The sequence below is a fragment of the Rousettus aegyptiacus genome, unplaced genomic scaffold (assembly GCF_014176215.1).
Source record: "Rousettus aegyptiacus isolate mRouAeg1 unplaced genomic scaffold, mRouAeg1.p scaffold_m13_p_6, whole genome shotgun sequence".
Classification (NCBI taxonomy): Eukaryota; Metazoa; Chordata; class Mammalia; order Chiroptera; family Pteropodidae; genus Rousettus; species Rousettus aegyptiacus.
This window is the reverse complement of record NW_023416309.1, coordinates 64,956,970-64,978,222: the sequence shown is the minus strand read 5'-3', so window position 1 is coordinate 64,978,222 and position 21,253 is coordinate 64,956,970. Positions and strand designations below refer to the sequence as shown.

General features: G+C 43.2%; 1 protein-coding gene and 1 pseudogene across 5 annotated transcripts in view; both read left to right on the top strand.

Annotated features, from left to right (window-relative positions):
* The window catches only part of TOP3A (DNA topoisomerase III alpha), a 28,200-nt gene extending 7,276 nt beyond the window's left edge, over positions 1-20,924 (top strand). For 4 of the 5 annotated variants that reach the window (XM_016145180.2, XM_016145184.2, XM_036223652.1 and 1 more), the window contains 17 exons: positions 1,132-1,205; positions 1,998-2,073; positions 2,775-2,883; positions 3,944-4,087; positions 4,223-4,393; positions 4,663-4,763; positions 6,467-6,541; positions 7,745-7,827; positions 8,762-8,969; positions 10,460-10,645; positions 10,838-10,967; positions 13,891-14,004; positions 14,109-14,274; positions 14,995-15,138; positions 16,196-16,318; positions 17,367-18,064; positions 19,533-20,924. In XM_016145180.2, the coding sequence (XP_016000666.2) occupies positions 1,132-1,205; positions 1,998-2,073; positions 2,775-2,883; positions 3,944-4,087; positions 4,223-4,393; positions 4,663-4,763; positions 6,467-6,541; positions 7,745-7,827; positions 8,762-8,969; positions 10,460-10,645; positions 10,838-10,967; positions 13,891-14,004; positions 14,109-14,274; positions 14,995-15,138; positions 16,196-16,318; positions 17,367-18,064; positions 19,533-19,711 (2,781 nt within the window). In that variant the 3' untranslated portion in view covers positions 19,712-20,924. The remainder of the gene's footprint in view (positions 1-1,131; positions 1,206-1,997; positions 2,074-2,774; positions 2,884-3,943; positions 4,088-4,222; positions 4,394-4,662; positions 4,764-6,466; positions 6,542-7,744; positions 7,828-8,761; positions 8,970-10,459; positions 10,646-10,837; positions 10,968-13,890; positions 14,005-14,108; positions 14,275-14,994; positions 15,139-16,195; positions 16,319-17,366; positions 18,065-19,532) is intronic. The other variant, XM_016145181.2, reaches the window with a different exon arrangement.
* LOC118604508 lies at positions 11,346-11,464 on the top strand (annotated as a pseudogene).
* Positions 20,925-21,253: the final 329 nt, after the last annotated feature.

The window sequence follows — 21,253 nt, the reverse complement described above, 5'->3', positions numbered from 1 at the left end:
TCAGATCCATGTGCCATTTTGGTGTATATTTCTCAGGTTTTTTGTTATGGTTAAAAAGAGCAGCTGTTTACTATAAGTCCTCCCTAAATTGCTTATATTTTAGAATTATTTAATAAAGAAGAATTAGCTTGACCATTTTAGACTGCCACTATATTTTAAGGATAACTCTGGTGACCTGGTCATAGGCAATCATTTTATAATTTATGAGGAAGTCCTTTTTTAGTGAATTTTGGTCACATCTTTATAACAAGAAAGAAGCTAATGTCCAATAGTTTGAGGAAATTTTTAAATGCTACAAAAGACATCATGGTACTAGCATTAGAATGGTGATTGTATTACTATGACTTTGGGCTTCAAAGAGCTGTGTTTATGTTTGTTTCAACTGGTTTTTGGTTTTTTTACATAACTTTTTTTTTTTTTTTTAGAGCAATTTTACGTTCATAGGAAAATTGAAGGGAAGTTTTGGCTTTCTCATCTGAAAGGCAGTCCAGTATGACAGTTCCAAGCTCTGTGTGAGAACTAAATGAGCTAACAAGCTTCTGTAGCTCAGGGCTTGTTACATGTTAGGTCCAAGTAGATTGCCAGCTCCTTCACAGCAGGGATTCCATATTTTATTTTTAAAAATTTTTTATTGACTATTTACAAAAGAATGTATATACCTTGTGTGAAGTATGAAGGATAATCATAGAATGTTCCATTTGTTTTGTTTCTTGTTTTCACTTTTTTTCTTTTTTAAAAATTAAATTTATTGGGGTAACAGTTCCCACATACCCTCTGCCACCACACATTCACAGCTTTTCCCCCATTGGCAACATCCTTCACCACAGTGGTACATGTGTTATAATTGATGAACCTATCTTGACACATAATCACCTGGAGTCTATAGTTTAGAGTTCACTCCATGTTGTATTTTCTATGGGTTTGGACAAATGTATGTATAAATATATATCCATCATTATAATATCATACAGAGTATTTCCACTGCCTTAAAAATTCTCCGTGCTCCACCTATTCATTCTTCCCCCCTCCCCTGCAACCACTATTTTCCCTTTAATAGAAGTTTCTCCTTTTTATTTGAATGATTTGGTAAAATATAATTGCTAAAAGACTAACTTGAATTTTGTTATTCAGAACGTTACCATGATAATGACTTCAGTTACTGGACATTTGCTGGCTCATGATTTCCAGATGCAGTTTCGTAAATGGTCAGTACTGTTTCCAGGGGAGGGACTTTCAGATTATTACAATAAATTGTAAAATATTACAGGAATTTTGAGGCATGTTGGTCTTACTGTGTAACTTATAATGCTAAGATGACTGACTGAGTCAGTTTAAGCTGTTATAATAAAATACCACAGACTGGTTGGTTTATAAAAACAAATTTATTTCTCCCAGTTCTGGAGGCTGGATATAGGAGATCAGCCAGCGTGGCTGGGTGAGAGCCTTCTTCCAGTTGCACACTGTTGACCTCTCACTGCATCCACACCTGGTAGAGGGTCTACAGAACTTTAGGGGATCTCTTATAAGCACACTAATTCAATTTGTGAGGCTCTATCCATGACCTAATTACCTCCCACAGGCCCCACCTTCTAACACCATATCTTTGGTGTTAGGATTCCAACGTGTGAATTTTGGGGGAACACAGCCATAGTGACCATAGCAGTGACCTAGGATTAATTCATTCATTGTGAATTTTTACCATATGTTTAGAATAAACAGCCACTTTTAGTTATGGCCAGAACTTTTTTGTCTAGTCACTGGATTGCATTTATTATCCTATTCCAGACGTGTGAGAGAGTTCTAGAACTTCTTAGCAGCTTCTGTTAATCATCATGGGAAGTGAAAAGTGTATCGTGCAGAGGATCAGAGCTCTGCTTTTAGTCCTCTGGCATTTTCTGTTGTGGATCCATCCATGAGTACACTGGAGCAAATTTTTCTCATTAAAATGGAGGACTTGTGCTGAGGTGGGATTTTTTGTGTTTTCATTTCTTTTCTAGGCAAAGCTGCAATCCCCTTGTCCTCTTTGAAGCAGAAATTGAAAAGTACTGCCCAGAGAACTTTGTGGACATCAAGGTAGGATCTTTTAAAAGACATATGGCCCTGGAATTGAACAATCACAAAATAATTGAACTAAATAATTTCTGTATTTCGAATGCATTAGAATTTAGAGATAAGATTTTCCACCAAATCATCATGATTTAAAAAATGATTCCCCTACATTGTATAAATGAGGCCATTTAAACTATGTGGCCAAGGGACTGAATAAGCCTTTTTAGGAATAGTAATTGTTTAAATTCTGAGAATTAATTCTGGTTCCCACCTCTCTCCTAGTTACAGTGAAGAGACTACAAAGTATATATAGTCATTTGACAATAAATTGTGAGTTCTCAAGTAGTCAGGGCACCTATAGTTAGTTCACTTCTAATTGGGAAACTTTGGGATGAAACTCAATTAGGAGTTCATTTTTTTTTTTTAATCAGAATCACTAGAGTCATATGTTAGAGCTGAGTTTTAGGTCTCTTCATGCTTACGTAATTGTATTAAACCCTCAATCTTCTAGAAACTCATTAATGAGTGTCATTCTAAGCTGGATTATACTAGTTTTCTTCACCATCCTTAGAACTGGTAGGAATTGTTTTCTCTGGTCTCTTTCTTACCAAGTTGGCTTATTCTGAGAACATTGTTGATGTTACCGTCAGATCTGTTTAATGTAGAGGTGTAAATTAATTGCTCTGTGGGTTGTACTCTCACTGCTTCCCCACTGGGAACTTCAGAAAACTCTGGAACGAGAGACTCGGCAGTGCCAGGCCCTGGTGATCTGGACCGACTGTGACAGAGAAGGTGAAAATATCGGGTTTGAGATTATCCATGTATGCAAGGCTGGTAAGCAATACTGCTTCTAAGTTTCTGTACTTCGGTACCACATAAATGGATGATAAGTGTGCATATGTATGCAGGTGGCTTTGCCTGAGTTCCTTCCCATTTACTCTTCCTTCTAAATCTACATACCAGTCTGACTGGCTGTATGTCCTGGAGCAAATCACTGAACCCTTGGGAGCTTTGGCTTCCTCGTTTGAAAAGTAAAGCCAGTCTGACACAGTTCCAAAGGCTGCATGAGGGCGTAGATCCTGTAGCTCAGGGCTTGTTACATGTTATGTTCAAGTAGATTGCCATCTCCTTCAGAGCAGGGACTTTGTATTTTTTTTTTAATTGCATATTGAATATTTACAAAAGAATGTATATACCCTATGTAAAGTATGAAGGATAATCCTAGAATGTTCCATTTGTTTTGTTTTTTGTTTTTACTTTTTCTTTAAATTTGTTGGGGTAACATTGGTAATAACATTATTTGTTATCAGGAATTTTCAGGTGTGCAGGATTCCATTTGTTTCTTTATCTGCTATATTTTTTGTACAGTGCCCAAACATTAATAATTGTTGAAATGAACTTAAACAACTCTTAACGGGGTTAATGATTTCAGATAACTTAGAGGAAGTGATATGCAGGCCTTTAAACAGTGTGTGTGTGGGAGGGTGCTGTTTTCCCTAAGTGTTCTTGTGTTCGAAGCTATAATTCCTGGGACTTAAATACATTAATTTTCAGGACAGTGTATATGTCCTATCTTATTTTCATGACAGGACAGGAAATTTCTTCATAAGACCTTTTAATTCTTTTCCCTAAAGGTCTAAGAAAGCAAATGAAATTAAAGTCTGAAAATGCTCACTGACAGAGTTTAGTAAATAGCTAAATTTGCTCTGCCATTATTTCTGACAACACTTGAATTTGGCGGTTATAGTGAAGTTTCCCACTTAGCATGTTATTTAACCTAACCATTAAAGTGGACACCTTATAGCTTCTTGAACTGGTTTTCTTTTTGTTCAAGGCAGTTAAAGATGAGAGGGCAGTATGACTTAATTTTAACCTTGGTGACTCTGTTCCACAGTAAAGCCCACTATTCAGGTGTTGAGAGCACGTTTTTCTGAGATCACCCCCCGAGCCGTGAGAATGGCCTGCGAAAATCTGACCGAGCCTGATCAGAGAGTGAGTGATGCTGTGGACGTGAGGCAGGAACTGGACCTCAGGATTGGTGAGGAGCTGCATGAACTCCTTTGATGGCCCACATGGCCATTGGGTATTGGGCATATGTAAATATGTGCAGCTATTTCTTATCTTGAAGTCCATCATTTGTTTGTTTATTCTTTTCTTCCATCCTCACCTCCAGGAGCTGCATTCACTAGGTTCCAGACCCTGAGGCTTCAGAAGATTTTTCCTGAGGTGTTGGCAGAGCAGCTGATCAGTTATGGCAGCTGTCAGTTCCCAACACTGGGGTTTGTGGTGGAAAGGTTTAAAGCCATTCAGTCTTTTGTGCCAGAAATTTTTCACAAAATTAAAGGTAGGGCTGTGGAAATTGTTTATGATATGTAACCTAAGGGCCCAGGAATAACCAAGGGCACCATGGAACATCACTGGCTCTAAAGAAATGTGTGATTTTTTTTCAGTCTCACTGCCCTTTATGTCCTACCCCATTACAGTATTCAGAATCCACTTAAAGTTTCCTCAGTGATCTCTATTTTATAATCCTTTGACTTTTACTCCTGTTGTTATCTATCATATCGTGTGGATTTCTGAGTCACGGACTTCCTGTTTGTATTTCCCCAACAGTAACTCATGACCACAGAGATGGCATTGTAGAATTTAATTGGAAAAGACATCGTCTCTTTAACCATACAGCTTGTCTTGTCCTTTATCAGCTGTGCATGGAGGTAAGTAATATTTTTAAATCTTAATGACCTAGGAAAACTGTAATTTTCCAAGCCACTCCATCTCTGTTGGCAGAGGTGATTCTCTTCCATTTTCCCACTGAACTGTACCTTTCAGTTTGCATCGCAGGGCATCACTTTTCGGCGACCAGTTAAGACTAGAACCCCATGAAAATAGTACTAAAGGAAAGGATCTATGGAACTTCTAGGTAAAAGCAGAAATTTAAAAACGTGTATAGCTGAAATCCCTCCCCGAAGCAGTGTATTATCGTCAGCAATTTATAAGGATCAGCTAGACCAGTCTAGTTCATAGCTTCCTAAAGCTAGAAGGAGTTTGGACAGCATCTGGTCCAACTCACTCTGCCATTGATCAGGTGAAGTCTAGAGAGAAAAAGTTACAAATAAGTGAACATGTGTATTTTATACAATGTGACATGACTGGAAGTAAAACTAGGGTAAAGGAACCGAGAATGGCCTAGGAGGGTCAGTAGAGGACTCTTCCAGGCATGGTGGTTATGAAAGATATCTCAGAGTTGACATTTGAGTAAAGGCCAGAGTGATTAGCAGGAGGCAACTACAGTGGGACTTGGGAAATGCATGTGTCAGTGGTAAGAGAGCAGCACATGCAAAGGACCATGACTAGTCAATGGCCAAGTTTCATCCCTCAGACTGCTTAGCCACTTTGTGATGTTGCTTCCTGTCAGTCAGCTCCTTTTAACCCAGAGGCTGCATACAGTGGAACCTAAATAAAACTCAGTGCTCTCTAGGTTTGATGAGTCAGCTGTGCTCCTGGCTGTAGCCCACTGGCAGGTTTAGTATTGATTTGCTAAGGTGGGGTAATGACTATTGAGCACCTGCTCCATGCCAGACACTATTTTTACATGTGATTTTCTTTAATCCTAATAGTGCCTATGTGGGTGGTGATGCACTCCCAGTTTTACAGATGAGGATGCCAGAGAGAGTAAAGGAACTGTGTACAGACACAGTGGCGCTAATAAGGGACAGTGCAAGGACTAGGTCCCAGTGTGGCTGACTTCAACTCCCACAGACCACACTGCCTTTCAGGAGTCTGTTTGCTATATCAGCCTTTGAACCTGAAGGCCACACAGCCACCTGATGTGTCTATGACACTACACATTTATCCGTTCAGTAAGAAAGACCTGCCCTTTTTTTTTTTTTTTTTTTTTTTTGCTTTACTAGGATGTGGCATAAAAAATATGGCAGGTGGGATACATTGAACTCCTTTTCAAGAGTACCTAATCCCAATCTATTTGTAGAGAGAAATTTGGATTTTGATATACAAATATTCTCATTAACAAATCACTTAAGCCGAGTTGTTTGTACATTTGCAGTCTTTTAAAAGTATGAAATTGGTCTTAAGATTAAAGTTCTCCAGCTTATATAATTTCTGTTTATAACTCTGTATTACGAGAATTTTTTGAAAACGTAAGAAAGGAAACTATGCTTAGAAGACACATAGGCTCCAGAGAGACTATAAAACTGCCCCTCAAAGTCTTAGTTTGAGTGAGAAGGTGGTGAGGGTGTCCACCACACTGTGGGCTACATTACGTGGGCCACTCTCACAGGCTAGAATAGGGGCCTCTGCTGGTGGTGTCATCTGGAACGATGAGGAGGGGCTATCATAAGAAAGCTGGGGAAGATGCACCAGCAAGTTGAAGTGGCCTCTGCTTTTTTTGGCTTTCTAGGATCCAATGGCGACTGTGGTCGAGGTCAGTTCTAAAGCAAAGAGCAAGTGGAGGCCTCAAGCTTTGGACACTGTGGTATGTTGTAGAGGGACTGCACCAGCCCCCGACTTCCTGTTGTTGGGACCAGGGTTCTTCTGTAGATGTTGGCCCAGTGACAGGAAGCATCACCTTTCACAGGGACACACAGGAAAGTGCTTGGGAAAAACAGAAACGCTAGAAACCCCAAAACATGGGCCTGCTTGGTCTCAATGCCTTTTTTTTTTTTAAGTTAATGAATATGATAAAGCTGCTTAATGTGGGGTTTGGGGAAAAAAAAGAGGAAGATAAATCACCCATCACCTTGCTATCCTTATATAATCACTGATATAATCTTGGTGTCTTTTTTTTCCTATTTCATATGCTTATTTTTTAGTGTATTATCATTGAAATTGTTTTTTTTTTTTGCATCCAAACATTTTTTTGTTTCTTCATAATCTGTGTAAACATCATTTTACATATCTACTTTATGAGCCTCCCTTAGAACAGGGCTTCTCAAACTTTTTTGACCCCAAGAAGAGCCACCCCATGGGACATGTCTGAGTAAAGAGGGGTGTCCCTTCCCAGTCACCTCTTTGCAGGAAAATTCAGGGTATAATTCCTGTCGGGGCTAACTCTAGAGATTGAACATGCAGAATGTGTAAGTTCAGAAATATGGAGAGAGTGGTGGGCAGTACAGTCTTTATCTCGAGTGTGACGTGTGTGCCCGCTCACACACGTGCGCACAGAGGGATGACGGGAAAATTAAGGATTAGTCTAGTAGGTATGAGTATTTTATTCTTTGCTGGTTAAGTATGTTTGACATGTAGCCAACAGTATCGTCATCAAGGGGAAAAGACAGCTGGTTATCTCCCAGGATGCCTGGAAGAGGGATTTTATTGGGGCTCAGATGGTTTCCTGAAGTGTGATTCTCAGACTGCCTGTGTTAGACTTGGTATATTAGATGCTTACTTAAAAGTACAGATTTCTGGCCTCTTACCTTGCCCATCTCTGTCAGAATCCCTAGTGCTCAGGACCTGGCAGTCTGCTTGCTTCTGTACATCAGAGGCTGAGAACCACTGGACTAGGATCTGGCTCTGCCTGGCAGGCCTAGAAATCTTTCTTCAGCATAATCTTTCTCCCTCTGTGTGACAACAGCTGGAGTGACTGGGGCCAGACAGTTCTGAAGGTGTGTCATGTGGTTGTGTGATGCCCTCTGACTCACCCATTATACCCTAATGTGCCTGTTGACACATTTAACAGGAACTTGAGAAGCTGGCTTCTCGAAAGTTGAAAATAAATGCTAAGGAAACCATGAGGATTGCTGAAAAACTCTACACTCAGGGGTAAATATTCCACATTTGGGAATGGAATTTGATACATGTTTATCAGCATGAAATATTTTAGAAAGAGGGCTTATGGGGAAACACAGACTATCTAGATATCACCTAAGCTCTGAAGTAAAAGAATTTTGACACTAATTTCTCTTTTTTGAAAAGGCATTTCAAAATCTTTCCTAAAACAAGCACTCATAGAGTAAACTAGACTCCTTAGCAGCTCCCTCTGGGGCTCTGGCAGGTGACAGGCAGCACCTTTAGGAGTTGTTTGCCTATTGTAAATAATCCTGCCTCAAGGGTCGTGAGCACCCCAGTGTCATCCAGTGACAGTGTGTACCACACAGACCAGTGTGGCAGCCACACGCCACAGTTGACTATTGTGTACTTGAAATCTGGATTGTCTGAATTAGAATGGGTTCTAAGTGTGAAATATGTACTGGATTTTGAATACTTATATGAAAAAAAAGAATGCAAACAATCTCAATATTTAAGTGGATAATAGAAAGTTTTAAATTATATATAGGGTCCACTTTATAGTTTACTGGGCAGCATCATTGTTTCTATACTTTTAAGAAGGACACACTGTTGTACATGTCAGAGCCATGTTGCTCATCCTGGGCTCACTGTCAGACTGACGCTAGAGTGGGCCAAGGATGTGCCCCAGGACATACAGCTGCTGGCGAAGCTGAGCTATAGTAAGTGTGCCCTATGTTGTGCTGCCCTTTTATCCTTTGGCTTCTTTGTGTGTCCTAGCAAGATACACAAAGCTTCTCTCCTGTTTGCATGACACATCTCAGAATTTTTCTCAACATAGGTAACCAGGGTTTCCTTCAGTTGAGTTGGCTAGGTCAGATGGGTTATTGCAGGTGTCACGAGGTATATTCAATCTAATTCAGTTGTTTATAGAACAGTTTCTTACTCTGTTTGTTTGCCTTTGTTTTAGGTACATTAGCTATCCAAGAACTGAAACAAATATTTTCCCCAGAGACTTAAACTTGACAGCACTGGTGGAGCAGCAGATCCCAGATCCACGATGGGGGGCCTTTGCCCAGAGCATTCTAGAGCGGGGTGTCCCCACCCCCCGCAACGGGAACAAGTCTGACCAAGCTCACCCTCCCATCCACCCCACCAAATACACAAACAGCTTACAGGTTGGTTTCCTTGACTTCTGTCTGCTGGAACCCAGAGGGAGGTGAGGGGTCAGTAGTGGGATTTGAATTTACTCTGGGCTCTTGTAGGAATTAAGTGATTTTGAAATATCACTTCCATTTCAGAAAAGAGATGTCAGTGTCAAAATTCTCCTATTTCACAATCTTCTGTCTGGCTTCTATGAAAGACCCTAATGGTGGGCTCTGCTCTCTACCTCGCCCCACCCATTTCCTCACTCTCTGTCAGCTTCCTCTCCTGCTTCACTGATCCCACCACACCCAAACGAGGCAGTTCACCTTCCTCGTTCCCTTACACAGCCCCCACACCCACATAGAACCACCTGGCCTTCTTGGTCCCTTGTCAACTGGAAGAATCCTGTTGATCCTCCTGAGACTGGATTGGTTTCCACCACTTTCCGAAACTTTCGCATCACCCTCCTGTCATCTACCAGTCATGGTAGGGCTCTCTCACACACCTGTGCTTGAGCATGTCCCACATCTCAGTCATTTTCTCAGCTGAGGAATAAGCTCAGTGAGGCCCAAGCTAATAAGGCTTGTTTGACATCCGCAGGCTTATTATAAATCTAAGGAATTCTGGGTTTTTTTTTTATATATTTTTTTCCTGATGGTAAAATAATACATGTTCATTTTAGACAATTTAGAAAATATAAGATTGTAAGGAAGAAAAAAAAATACCTATAATCTAACCTCCTACTGAGAACTGCCTTTTTTCCTATGTATGTATGTAATATTCTTACAATAAAATTTTAACTTGGATTTATAAACTATTTTCCCATTTTATATCATGAGCATTTCCCTATATGCTGAAATATTTTAAGTATGATATTTAATGATTGCATAGATATACCCTAATATATTTTGCCAAATCTGTTTTTAAAGGATTAATTTGTTTCTAACTTTTTGATACATGCTATATTAAACACTCGTATACATAAATATTAGTGTGGATCTCTTATTATTTCCTTGGAATACATTCTTAGAAGGAAAATTAGTGGATATGAGTATGAACATCTTAACGAGCTTTTGATAGATTGAGCCTCACCAAATGCTTGATTACTGAATTATTAGAAAATCACCATCAACCCTGTGTGCATGATGTTGGTCTGAGGCTACTAGATGCATCTTTACTATATGTGTCTCATACACAAGGGGTGTCTTATGCTTTTATCTTGTTTTCTGCTTAGGTTGGGTTTATGTCAAAAGAATCATTTTCCAGTCTTGAGGGCAAGATGACTCTCTTGCTTATCTTTGCCTAATTAGAGTTATGCGTTTTATCAGCCTAAACCCATAAACTCACAGTAGATTTGCCGGGCACTCCACATTTGTGCAGAGGGCTACAGGAGTGGCATGCCCTGTTCTAGTCACAACTTCAGGCTGAAGGGTAGCCTAAACCAGGTTACACTACCAATAATGCTGAGATCCTTGAGTGGTAATATTCTGGAGGGATTTTCAGACTCTTCTTTTTTTCATAGGGAGATGAACAGCGACTATATGAGTTTATCGTTCGCCATTTCCTAGCTTGCTGCTCTCAGGATGCTCAGGGGCAGGAGACCACTGTGGAGATTGACATTGCTCAGGAACGCTTCGTAGCCCATGGCCTCGTGATTCTGGCCCGAAACTATCTGGATGTGTACCCATATGATCGCTGGAGTGACAAGGTGATAAATCATAGGTCCAGTCAAAGGGCAGAATCCATGTCTCACCCCATGGGCCTCAGAGGGGAAGACAGTCATATTCTTGAATCTAGTGTCATTGTATGGGGCCAGGCATGTTCTCTGAACTAGGATTTGTCTTTTGCCTTAACTGCCATGGCAGAATGATTTGACAGATGCTTCTGCTGCTCTCTGTAGACCCTTCCTATCTATGAGAGAGGCTCCCGCTTTCAACCCAGCACTGTGGAAATGGTGGACGGGGAGACCAGTCCACCCCAGCTGCTCACCGAAGCCGACCTCATTGCTCTCATGGAAAAGCATGGCATTGGTCAGTAGCTTGTTGTTATGGTAATTAGTAGCTCTTGATCACAACTCTAATGTAGGTGTCATATTCTTGACCCCAGTTTATGGCTGAAATGAGGCTTTGAAAAAATAAGAACTTAAAGTCACAAAGTATCTGAGTTATTAAAACCTAGATCAAAATGAAATAACTGCAGTCAGCGCTCTTCACCCAAGCTCTTCACCATCCATATACAGTCATATCTCAGAGATACTTCTTGCTGGCTTGGTTCCAGGCCAATAAGAGTCTCATGAATTTTTTGGTTTTCCAATACGTATAAAAGTTGTTTACACCAAACTGTAGTCTTTTAAGCATATAATAGCATTATGTCTGAAAAACTGTACATACCTTAGTTAAAAAATGCTTACCTATGGCCATGCCACCCTGAGCATACCTGATTTCGTCTGATCTCGGAGGCTAAGCAGGGTCAGGCCTGGTTAGTACTTGGATGGGAGACCACCTAGGAATACCAAGTGCTGTAGGTCTTAAAAGAAAAAATACTTGCTAAAAAATGCTTACCATCATCTGAGCCTCTAGAGAATTGTAATGTTTTTACTGGTAGAGTTTTGCTTCGATGTTGATGAAAACACAATATCTGCAAAGCTCAATAAAATGAGGTGTGCCTATAAAGGCAGGCATCTCCCATAACCCACCTGGGAGCAGGTGCTTTCAATAGACTCAGTATTTTGGGCCCACACAGAGGTATGTTGTTTTATTTTGAATAAGGTACCAACATTTAAAACTTGAGAGATGCCACATAAAAATCTCTCTCTCAGTCTTTTAAACTATCATGAGGTCTGGCGGCCTGAGCCTTCTATCCCGCGTTGACAGTTGTTTGGATTTGAGCAGCAGCCATCCCCTCTAGATGTCATTCTCCATTGCTCACACTGGGCTTCCTTCACCTACTCATTACATGCCAGGCCCCTGTGGGGTCTGTTTGCCATCTTGCTATTAGCCATGGGTGGCCATATTCTTAGATTTTTGTTGAAGCATTTCCTATAATTGTTTTGGAATTAAAAATTAGATTAAAAAAAAAATTAGGCCAGAATTGTTTTCCCCGCTAAGTCCTATATAGCCCAAGCTTTACAGGGTGCTCCCTTGTGACAAACCTGCTGCCCCTTGTCCTTTTTCACCACAACTCTGAGGATTGTGTCTGGCAAGCCTAGTCCATAAGGGCCAGTGCTTGATGGAGAGAGAAGTGGGTGAAGGGGGAGGTAAGCTCCTTGGATGTGTTATAGAAGCAAGTTGTTTCCTCTGGGCAAAGCTGCCTCACTACTAAATGAGTTTTATAGTTCTGTGACTTAAATAGATGTGCTCCCACCTGGAGTCCACTGGCCATCACTGGACTATCCAGAAAGCCCATATATTTAGACAGAATTACAGATAGTTTTCCCACCGTGATTTGTTCATTAAAAATGTATGAGGCCTAGGTCCTAGGGACACAAAGAGGAGTAAGGTTTAATCCTTCCCTTCAAGGGCTTGTATAGCAGGAGAGACAAACCAAACTGACATGTTAGATACAATGCGATGGGTTCTACAGGGAACAGACAGGGACCTTAAAACCTCATAGTAAGAATTCCCAATGAATAAAGGCAAGCCCAGCAGTGCAGTCAGGGCCTGAGGAAGGACTAAGGGACAGGAAAGCACATGCCGCTGGGACTGGGGTGGCTGGGTGGGAGTTGGAGGGTGGTCATAGAAATGAGGCCAGAAGGGTGTTTTGAGCCAGTCCAGGCAGAGGGGTTTGGATGTTGGCCAGCGGTCAGCAGACAGTCATGTAAGATTTCTAAGGAAAAGAGCACCATAGAGCTACATTAAAAAAAAAAAAAAAGTTAACAGCTTTATTGAGACGTAATTCATACATACAATTCATTGATTTACAATTCAGTGTTTAGTATATTCACAAAATTGTATGGCCATCACTACAAATCAATTTTAGAACATTTTTATTACCCCAGAAAGAAACCCCATACTCATTAGTCACTCCCCGTTTCCCTTTCTCTCCAATCCTAACCCTCAGCCCTAGGCAACCACTAATCTTTCTGACTCAATAGATTTGCCTCTTTCTGACTCAATAGATTTGCCTATTTTAGCCATTTCTCATAAATGGAATTATGCAGTTTGTGGCCTTTTGTAACTCACTTTTACTTACATGTTTTTAGGGTTCGTCCAGGTTGTGGCATATACCGATACTGAATATTTTCCACATTTTGTTTATCATTTTATTATCAGTGATGGACATTTTGGGTTATTTCCATAATGCTTCAGTGAACATTTGTGTAAAAGTTTTTCTGTATGCATAGTTTTGGTTCTCTTGAGTATATACCTAAGAGTAGAGTTGCTGGGTCATGTGGTGACTCTTTTTAACCTTTTGAGGAACCGCCAGACTGTTTTCCCCAGTGGTTGTACCATTTTACTTTCCTCCAGCAGTGTATGAGGGTCCCAGTTGCTCCATATCCTCAGCAACATTTGTTATTATTTGTCCTTATTATTATAACCATGCAGGTGGGCATGAAGTGATATTTCTTTGTGGGTTTGGTTTACATTTCTCTGATGGCAGAGCTCTATTTTAAAAGGTCCCTTTGGCAACAATATGAAGAATGGGGTGGGTGGAAGAAGAGACCAGAAACTAGGAGACTGAGGATGTAATGATGCAGATGAGATTGTTCCTGGCCATGGTTCTGACACATGGAACTGAGGAGAAAGACTTGAAAAAGGAACTCAGAGCTGGAGTTAACAGCTTTAGCGAGTACCTGGATGTGAGGGAGAGGTGAGGGGCCATCATGGTTTCTACATGGGCCAGATGTGACTGGAAATGTCTTACTGAGAATAGGAAATCCACATAGAGGAAGGGGCCCATGGGACACCTGGGAGGAGGACAGGATTAACCTGAGTAACCAGGAGTGGCTTTCAGGTACTGATGCTACACATGCGGAACACATCGAGACGATCAAAGCCCGAACGTACGTTGGACTCACCCCTGACAAGCGGTTTCTCCCTGGGCATCTGGGCATGGGACTTGTGGAAGGTAAAGAGGAGGGAGCTTGCAGTGGGTAGCTGGGGAGGCCGTGTGGCTAAAGTCCCTAAGTTGTGTTGTCTGGGGCTGCACAGAACACTGCTGTTTTCCTGCAGGTTATGACTCCATGGGTTATGAGATGTCTAAGCCTGACCTCCGGGCTGAGCTGGAAGCTGATCTCAAGCTGATCTGTGAGGGAAAGAAGGATAAATTTGTGGTTCTAAGACAGCAGGTCCAGAAGTACAAGCAGGTTTTCATTGAAGCAGTGGCTAAAGCTAAGAAGTGAGTACCAGGCCCTGCTCTTCTGTGCATGTGGAGGTTTGGCTGTGTGACCTTGGCCCTAACATTTCCATGAGAATAGGAGTTCTTGGGGCGATTCAGCATAAACCAGGTGTAGCTCCTCGTAACCCCAGCCCTTCAGGTTGTTAAAGCCCCACCAGCCCATTTCTTCTTTGCCAGTGGCCTTGTTACCTGGCCGTGCTTTCCACATACAGCTCCTCCCCTTCAGGTTTTCCTCCTGAGTTTTGTTTGTTACTTTCCATAAAGTTTTGTCAGTATAGAAACAATAAACAGAAAGAACTGATCCAGTTATTCTGGGCTCTTGGCTTTAGAAATACCATTCTCTTGATTTTAATTGTCTTGAATCAGTAGGCAGCACAACCATATATCAGTAAACCCAAGTGCTGGGGTATAACCCATTTGCTCTCTGGAGTGTTTGGAGGTGGCCATTTAGCAAGCACACTTCAACCCAGTGTGTACATGGACCTTGTGCAGTTTTGTTTGATGTGAAGTCAGTGACAAGGCAGACATACCTGCCCTGTAGTTGGATCCCTGCTGGGAACTGTCAGGAGTAAGAAGAGCCAGGGCTACTTGATTAGTGCAGCTCTCTGTCTGCCTCCATTTTTTTGTATCAGACCTATGGCTGACCTGCAGCTGGTTTCCCAGGTCACACACATGTTGTGTGCAGGTAAGAATGTTGCAGATGCTTTGCTGTTTCTTCAGGTTGGACGAAGCCTTGTCCCAGTACTTTGGGGAAGGGGCAGAGGTGGCCCAGCAAGAAGCCATCTACCCAACTGTGCCAGAGCCTATCAGGAAGTGCCCGCAGTGCAATAAAGACATGGTCCTCAAGACCAAGAAGAATGGCGGGTCAGTACCTAGCTTGTGCCCCACCCCCTCCTTTGCTTGCTCAGTACCTGCCATACTGCTCTCTGTAAGACCCTATCATTCATTTCTGTGTCACTATTTAAAGGTAGGCTGCTGTTGCCAGCCCCTGGACAGGGTGTTGGGTATGGAATGGTATCCGACTGGGACCTGGTCCTAAAGGCATGAAGTGCTGTGGGATTCAGAGGAGGTGGGGGACTGGCTGGTGGTGGGGCTTGTATTCCCTATAGATAGCACCTCACTCAGCCAGTGTGTGGAGAATGGTGGAGAAGTATGAGCTTCAGACCTAGGTGTGTGTGGGGTTTAAATCCCACTTCTGCCACATATAAGCTTTGTACCCCAAAGCAGGTTACTTAACTACTCCAAGCCCCAATTTTTTCTTCTACAAACTCAGGGCAGTGGTGTTTACCTCACAACGCTATGGGACAGGTGAGGATTCAGTGAAAAGGGTCAAGGGTCTAGCACGGAGCCTGATACGTTAGAGATACTCAACAACACTGCTTCATTTCTCTCCTAATTTTGGCTCTGAATCGAGGCTGAACATCTCAAATCTCTCTTCTTTTTCAGTGCAGGGAGTCAGAGTAGGCAGTTTACTCCAAGGCTCAGGTTACCTGGCCTGACCTAGCTGTCCAAGCCAACACCTGGCTGCTGAGGGAAGTTCACAGCAAGAGTGGTGGACAGTGGTGGCAGCTGAGGAGTATGATGAGGAAGAGGTTAGAGATGGTGTGAGAGCACTCAACACGGAGTCTGAACAGAACCGTTGGTACTTGCTGGTCTGGGTATTGGTAGGTGGGTTGGTTATTTTCCAATAGAAAGCAGAGTCAGCTGTAGCTGTTCCACTTTTTTAGGGAGATGAGAAATAAGTGCAGGCTAGTTTTTCTGAGTCATTCATTAACAGTGACATTTAAGTATCCTCCAGAAAAATGAATGTCTTCTTTAATCAGCCGAAGACAAATTTGCCAGATGGGCACTAGCCTAGGACTGTTTCCCGTTACCTGTGGTCTAACGGCTCCTGTTCACCATGGTCCCCATGCCCCCCCAGGTTCTACCTCAGCTGCATGGGTTTCCCAGAATGTCGATCAGCCATGTGGTTCCCTGACTCTGTGCTGGAGGCCAGCAGGGATGAAAGTGTGTGTCCAGTGTGTCAGCCACACCCTGTTTACAGGTGAGCAGGGTGCCTGAGTCAGCTGTAAGAGCACAGGTGGAAAATTTCCAGGGACTTTAATGCCTAGTTAGGAAGTGTATTCTCTGTGCTCAGCAGTAGCCAGGTCAACAGGCCTAAATTGGTTCAGGTCCCATAGATGCCTTTGTAGGCAAGGAAGCCAGTCCTGGGGACAGGTTCCTGGACTGGCTCAGGGAGAAAAACCATGAAGGCCCCATTTCCCTGTCCTCCTGTTAGATTTCCTCTGTGTAGAGTGTAGGAAAATATTTATATGTTTAATATCATTTCCAAGCACCTTCCAAAAGCCCAGAGTCCTCATTTAAAACTGATCCTCAAACCTTTTGGTCACAGGACCCCTTATACGTGTAAAAATATTTGAGGAACCTAAAGAGCTTTTATTGTAGGTTCTGTTTATCATTATTTACCATATACTAAATTAAAGTGGAGACATCTTCTAAAATTTAGGTTATTTGTTCATAACAGCTGCACTGCATAGTAAAATAACATGTTTTTAGGCTAAAATGCCTATTTTCTAACCCCCCCCCCCAAATTAGAAGAATGTATAGTTTTTCATTTTTGCAAGTCTGTTGTCTTTAATAGGAGAAAGGTGATTCTCATCTGCTTTTGCAATCAGTCAACTAAGTTTATTGCATGTATTGTAGCCTCTGGAAAACTCTACTGCACACACTTGGAAGAATGAGAGTACAATAGATGTAACTTCTTAGTGCTGTTACAAAATGTTTTTACCTCACCTTGAAAAGGCCCAGGAGCCCCCAGAGGCTGCTGAAACACAGTTTGAGAACCTGGTACAGGGGAATGAATCTTTTAGAGGCTTCTGTATTGCAGTGATTTACTAGGGTCTTAGATTTCATCTTTCTCCCACTCTGCACTCTTATGAAGATTGGAGGGGGTGGGTGGTTGGCTGGTGACTTATGTGGGCTTTCTGGGTCATGGGGATGCCAAGTGGAGACCTAGGATGGTAACAGCCCTCTGTTGACCAAGAAGACTTTTGTACCTGCTAATGTTTTTTCTCATCTTCTGGCCTCACTAGGTTGAAGTTAAAATTTAAACGTGGTAGCCTTCCCCCAACCATGCCTCTTGAATTTGTTGGCTGCATCGGTGGATGTGATGAGACCCTGAGGGAAATCTTGGACCTAAGGTTTTCACGGGGCACCTCCAGAACTTGCCAGCCAGCCAACCAGCCCTCTAGCCATCTCCAGGCTAACCAGTCCCTGAACAGAATCAACAGCAGCCAGCACAGCCACATTCTGCCTCCTGACACCAGGCATCCTAGGCCTTCAAAGGCTCTGGCCCGGAATCTACCATTGCCTTCTACTGCTGGTGAAAGCAACTCTGTGACCTGCAATTGTGGCCAGGAGGCCATTCTGCTCACTGTCCGGAAGGAAGGTCCTAATCAGGGCCGGCAGTTTTATAAATGCCATGGTGGCAGCTGCAACTTCTTCCTCTGGGCAGACAGCAGCCATCCAGAAGCAGGGAGGACTCCTTCCTCCACATCAAGACCCCTAGATGGCTCACTGGGGCACCCACCAGGTTTAGGGAAATACCCAGGTGGGTTTGGCAACCCTGGTAATGATGGTGGTGGCATGGCCTGCCTGTGCAGCCAGCCCGCTGTCAAACTGACTGTGCAAAAGGATGGGCCCAACAAGGGACGCCAGTTCCATACATGCTCCAAGCCAAGAGAGCAGCAGTGCGGCTTCTTCCAGTGGGTGGACGAGAATGTGGCCCCAGGTGAGGATCATGACCCTTCCCTGTAGCACCACTGCAGGGAGCAGCTCCAAAGCCGGGCCTAGCGTGGGGCATTCAGATCCTTGCCTCAGAGACTGAAGGTAGGGTGGGGCAGTGGTGGAAGCAGGAAAGTGATTGGGTTGCCTTGCTCCTCCAGCTCCTCACATGATCATTTTCAGCAAGGTAGTGAATGGCAGTCTTCATTCCAAACCAGAGGGTGACTGTCATGAGTTGAGTAGCTTGCTTTGTGCTTAGCACTATGCTAAGTAGCCTATATAGTAGGCATCGTCCATCTTTACCAGGTAAGTATGCAATCACAGTTTTACAAATGAGGAAGGTGAAGCCCCAACAAAGAAAGTGATTTTTCTGAGTCACACAGCATGGCCCAAGATTTGAATATAGTTCAGCCTAATCCCACAGTCCTATGCTCCTGTAGCCTTTGTAAACCATGCAGAATCAATAGCCTCATTTCTTCAGATGAAAAAATTGGTCCTAATGTCTAGGAACCTATCTAAGGTTACACGGCTTGAGTCCGGCACCCTAGAAATGGGTATGTGAGAACTGGCACCCAGACATTGGATCAAAGTAGATCCACCTGAAGGCACTTTGAAATGGTCCCTGCCTGCTCCAGTACATAGCGGAAGTTTAATTAAAATATCCAAGAATACCAAAAGACCTGGTGGTGGCTTTGTCATTGTATAGATCTAGTTTCAAAGCCCAGCTGCCTAACCCTGAACAAATGACTTGGCCTCTAAGCCTCAGTTTCCTCAATAAGATGGGCACCTGCCTACCTTTGTTAAGATTTCTGTTTTATAAAGGAGTTTAGTTAGTCTCAGACTATGGTTCTCAGACACATATTGCCAGCTCTGCATGTACAAGAAGAACCTAGAAGGCTTGGTAAAAGCATAGGGCTGGCTTCCAGTGCCAGAGGAGCCCAGAGACAGCCACTGAAGTGATGGACCCACATTAGAAGTGTATGAAAGGTAGTTCAGGTATGGAAGGGCTACTTGTCTCCTCAACTGGAAGGAAGTAGTGTCTGACCTCCAGGACAGCTGATCACTTGCTCTGGATAATCAGGCAGTCGGTAGTAAGGGGTCTGTTTAAGGACTGCAAGGGTCCAGAACTCGGGTGAGGTGGGAAGCAGGTTGTCAGTCACAGGCTCCCTTTGCTGCCTCACCGACATGACCTCAGGCCAGTTGCTTGTTTTCCGCTTCTGTAAAAAGGGTGTATGCGAAGTGACAACAGTGCCCTCTTTACCAGAACAGTGAGAGTGGACCAAGGCCTTCAAGAGCTCAGGGTTCAGGTAGTGACGCATTTTGTGTTGACACAGAGTGAAGGGAGCCTGGCCTGTGGGTTAGGTGTGACTACATAAAGGTTGAGAGGATACTCTCCACACACTGGGGTAACTTGTATTTTCCTTCCACTTCAGTGTGTCCTTCTAAACTCAGCCTTCCCCTGACTCTTCTCACAGGAACTTTTGGAGCCCTACCCTGGCCAGGAAGCAGAGGAAAAACCCAGGGACCAGAGTCCAGAAGCAAAAGGCCCCGGGCCAGTTCCTCAGACACAGGGTCCACGGCCAAAAAAACCCGGAAATGCAGCCTTTGCCACCAGCCTGGACACACCCGTCCTTTCTGTCCTCAGAATAGATGAGGGCACGGTAGGGTAGAAAGGGCCACTTCTTCAGACCTGCCCCTTTTGTTCCAGGAATGAATTGTGTTCACTAGGACCAGATGGCCCTTCACTGCCTGGAGGCACTGAGGAAAGTGAGAGCTACTGGACTCTGGCTTGCCTGTGTTAAGGAGTCAAGATCCAGACTGCACTCTCAAGAAGTCCACCTCTGTTGGACAGTGGTCCTCTGCCCAGGGCTCAGGAATGACCATGGCCACCACTGAGAAGTCACAGAAACTTCCCTGTGATCCCACACGAATTGTCGCAATTAGCACTGTAGAGAAGCTGGTAGGCAGAGCATTTGGCATTGAGGTCCGTGCATTCCGCAGCTGTGGCCACCAGAAAGCCCCTTTGAGGGACTGGTACTCCCATTGCAGGCTCCGAGCAGCCTGGAAAGGGCTTCTCTCTATAGATACATTCTGAGAATGGAGGGTACAATTCAAGGAAGTTGCTCTTGTCCTAAAATTATATCTATGGAAGAAGCTTTATTCTTTTATCTAGAAGCTGCTATGGCTAGGACACTTCCAGCTCATGTGCCTTATAATAAAGAATTCTGCCCCTTTACTCTGGTCGGTACGGTGCAGTATCTGGTGAACAGTGGCAAGAACAGCAGGTACAGACACCAGCCAATGCCCAAGGGATGTCTCGCTAGCCTCTAGCCCTCGTGGCCTCCCCTCCCAGCCCTTGCCCTTCTTCTTTGTTCACATGCTAAATAGCAAGCCCAACTTTAAGCAGAGCAGAGAAAGCTGATGCAAGATTCAAAATACTCTTCATCTTCCACACCTCCAGAGGTTGCCACCTTCTTTATTTGCCTTTGCAAAAGGCTTGTGAATGATACATAACCATATTGGCTTCATTTTATGGTTCAGAAGGTAAACAGAAATGGGATGTGAGTTGTGCAGAGTCACATTGCTAGCTGGTAAAGAAGTGAACTATCTTCAGGTCTTGGGACTCCTGGCCTTATGCCTTTCAGTTAGACCAATAGCTCTGTGCCCTTGTTGGACAGCAGCGTGGAGAATTTTTAAGTGCAGATAGATGCCTGGACTTGCTCCTGGAGTACCTGATCAGTGAGTATGGGTTATGGCCCTGCATTTGTGGGTTTTCTCCTCCCTTAGCCTTGGCAACTACCAGTCTACATTCTGTCTCTGGTTTTACCTATCCTGAACATTTCATATAAATGGAATTATACAGAATATGACTCTTGTCTGGCTTCCTTCACTAAGCATGGTGTTTGCAAGGTTCGTCCATGTTGCGGCATGTGTCAGTTCTTTATTCTTTTTGAGACAGAATGATATTCCATTGTGTGGATAGACCACATTTTGTTCATTCATCAACTGATGGATGTTTGGGTTACCTTTTGGCTATTGTGAATAGTGCTGCTATAAACATTCATGTACAAGAATTTGAAAAAAAGTTTTGAACACCTATTTTCAGTTCTTTTGGGTGTATAGGAGTGGAATCGCTGGGTCGTGTGGTAATAATTCTATGTTTAATTACTAAGTGATTTTCCATAGCAGCTGTACC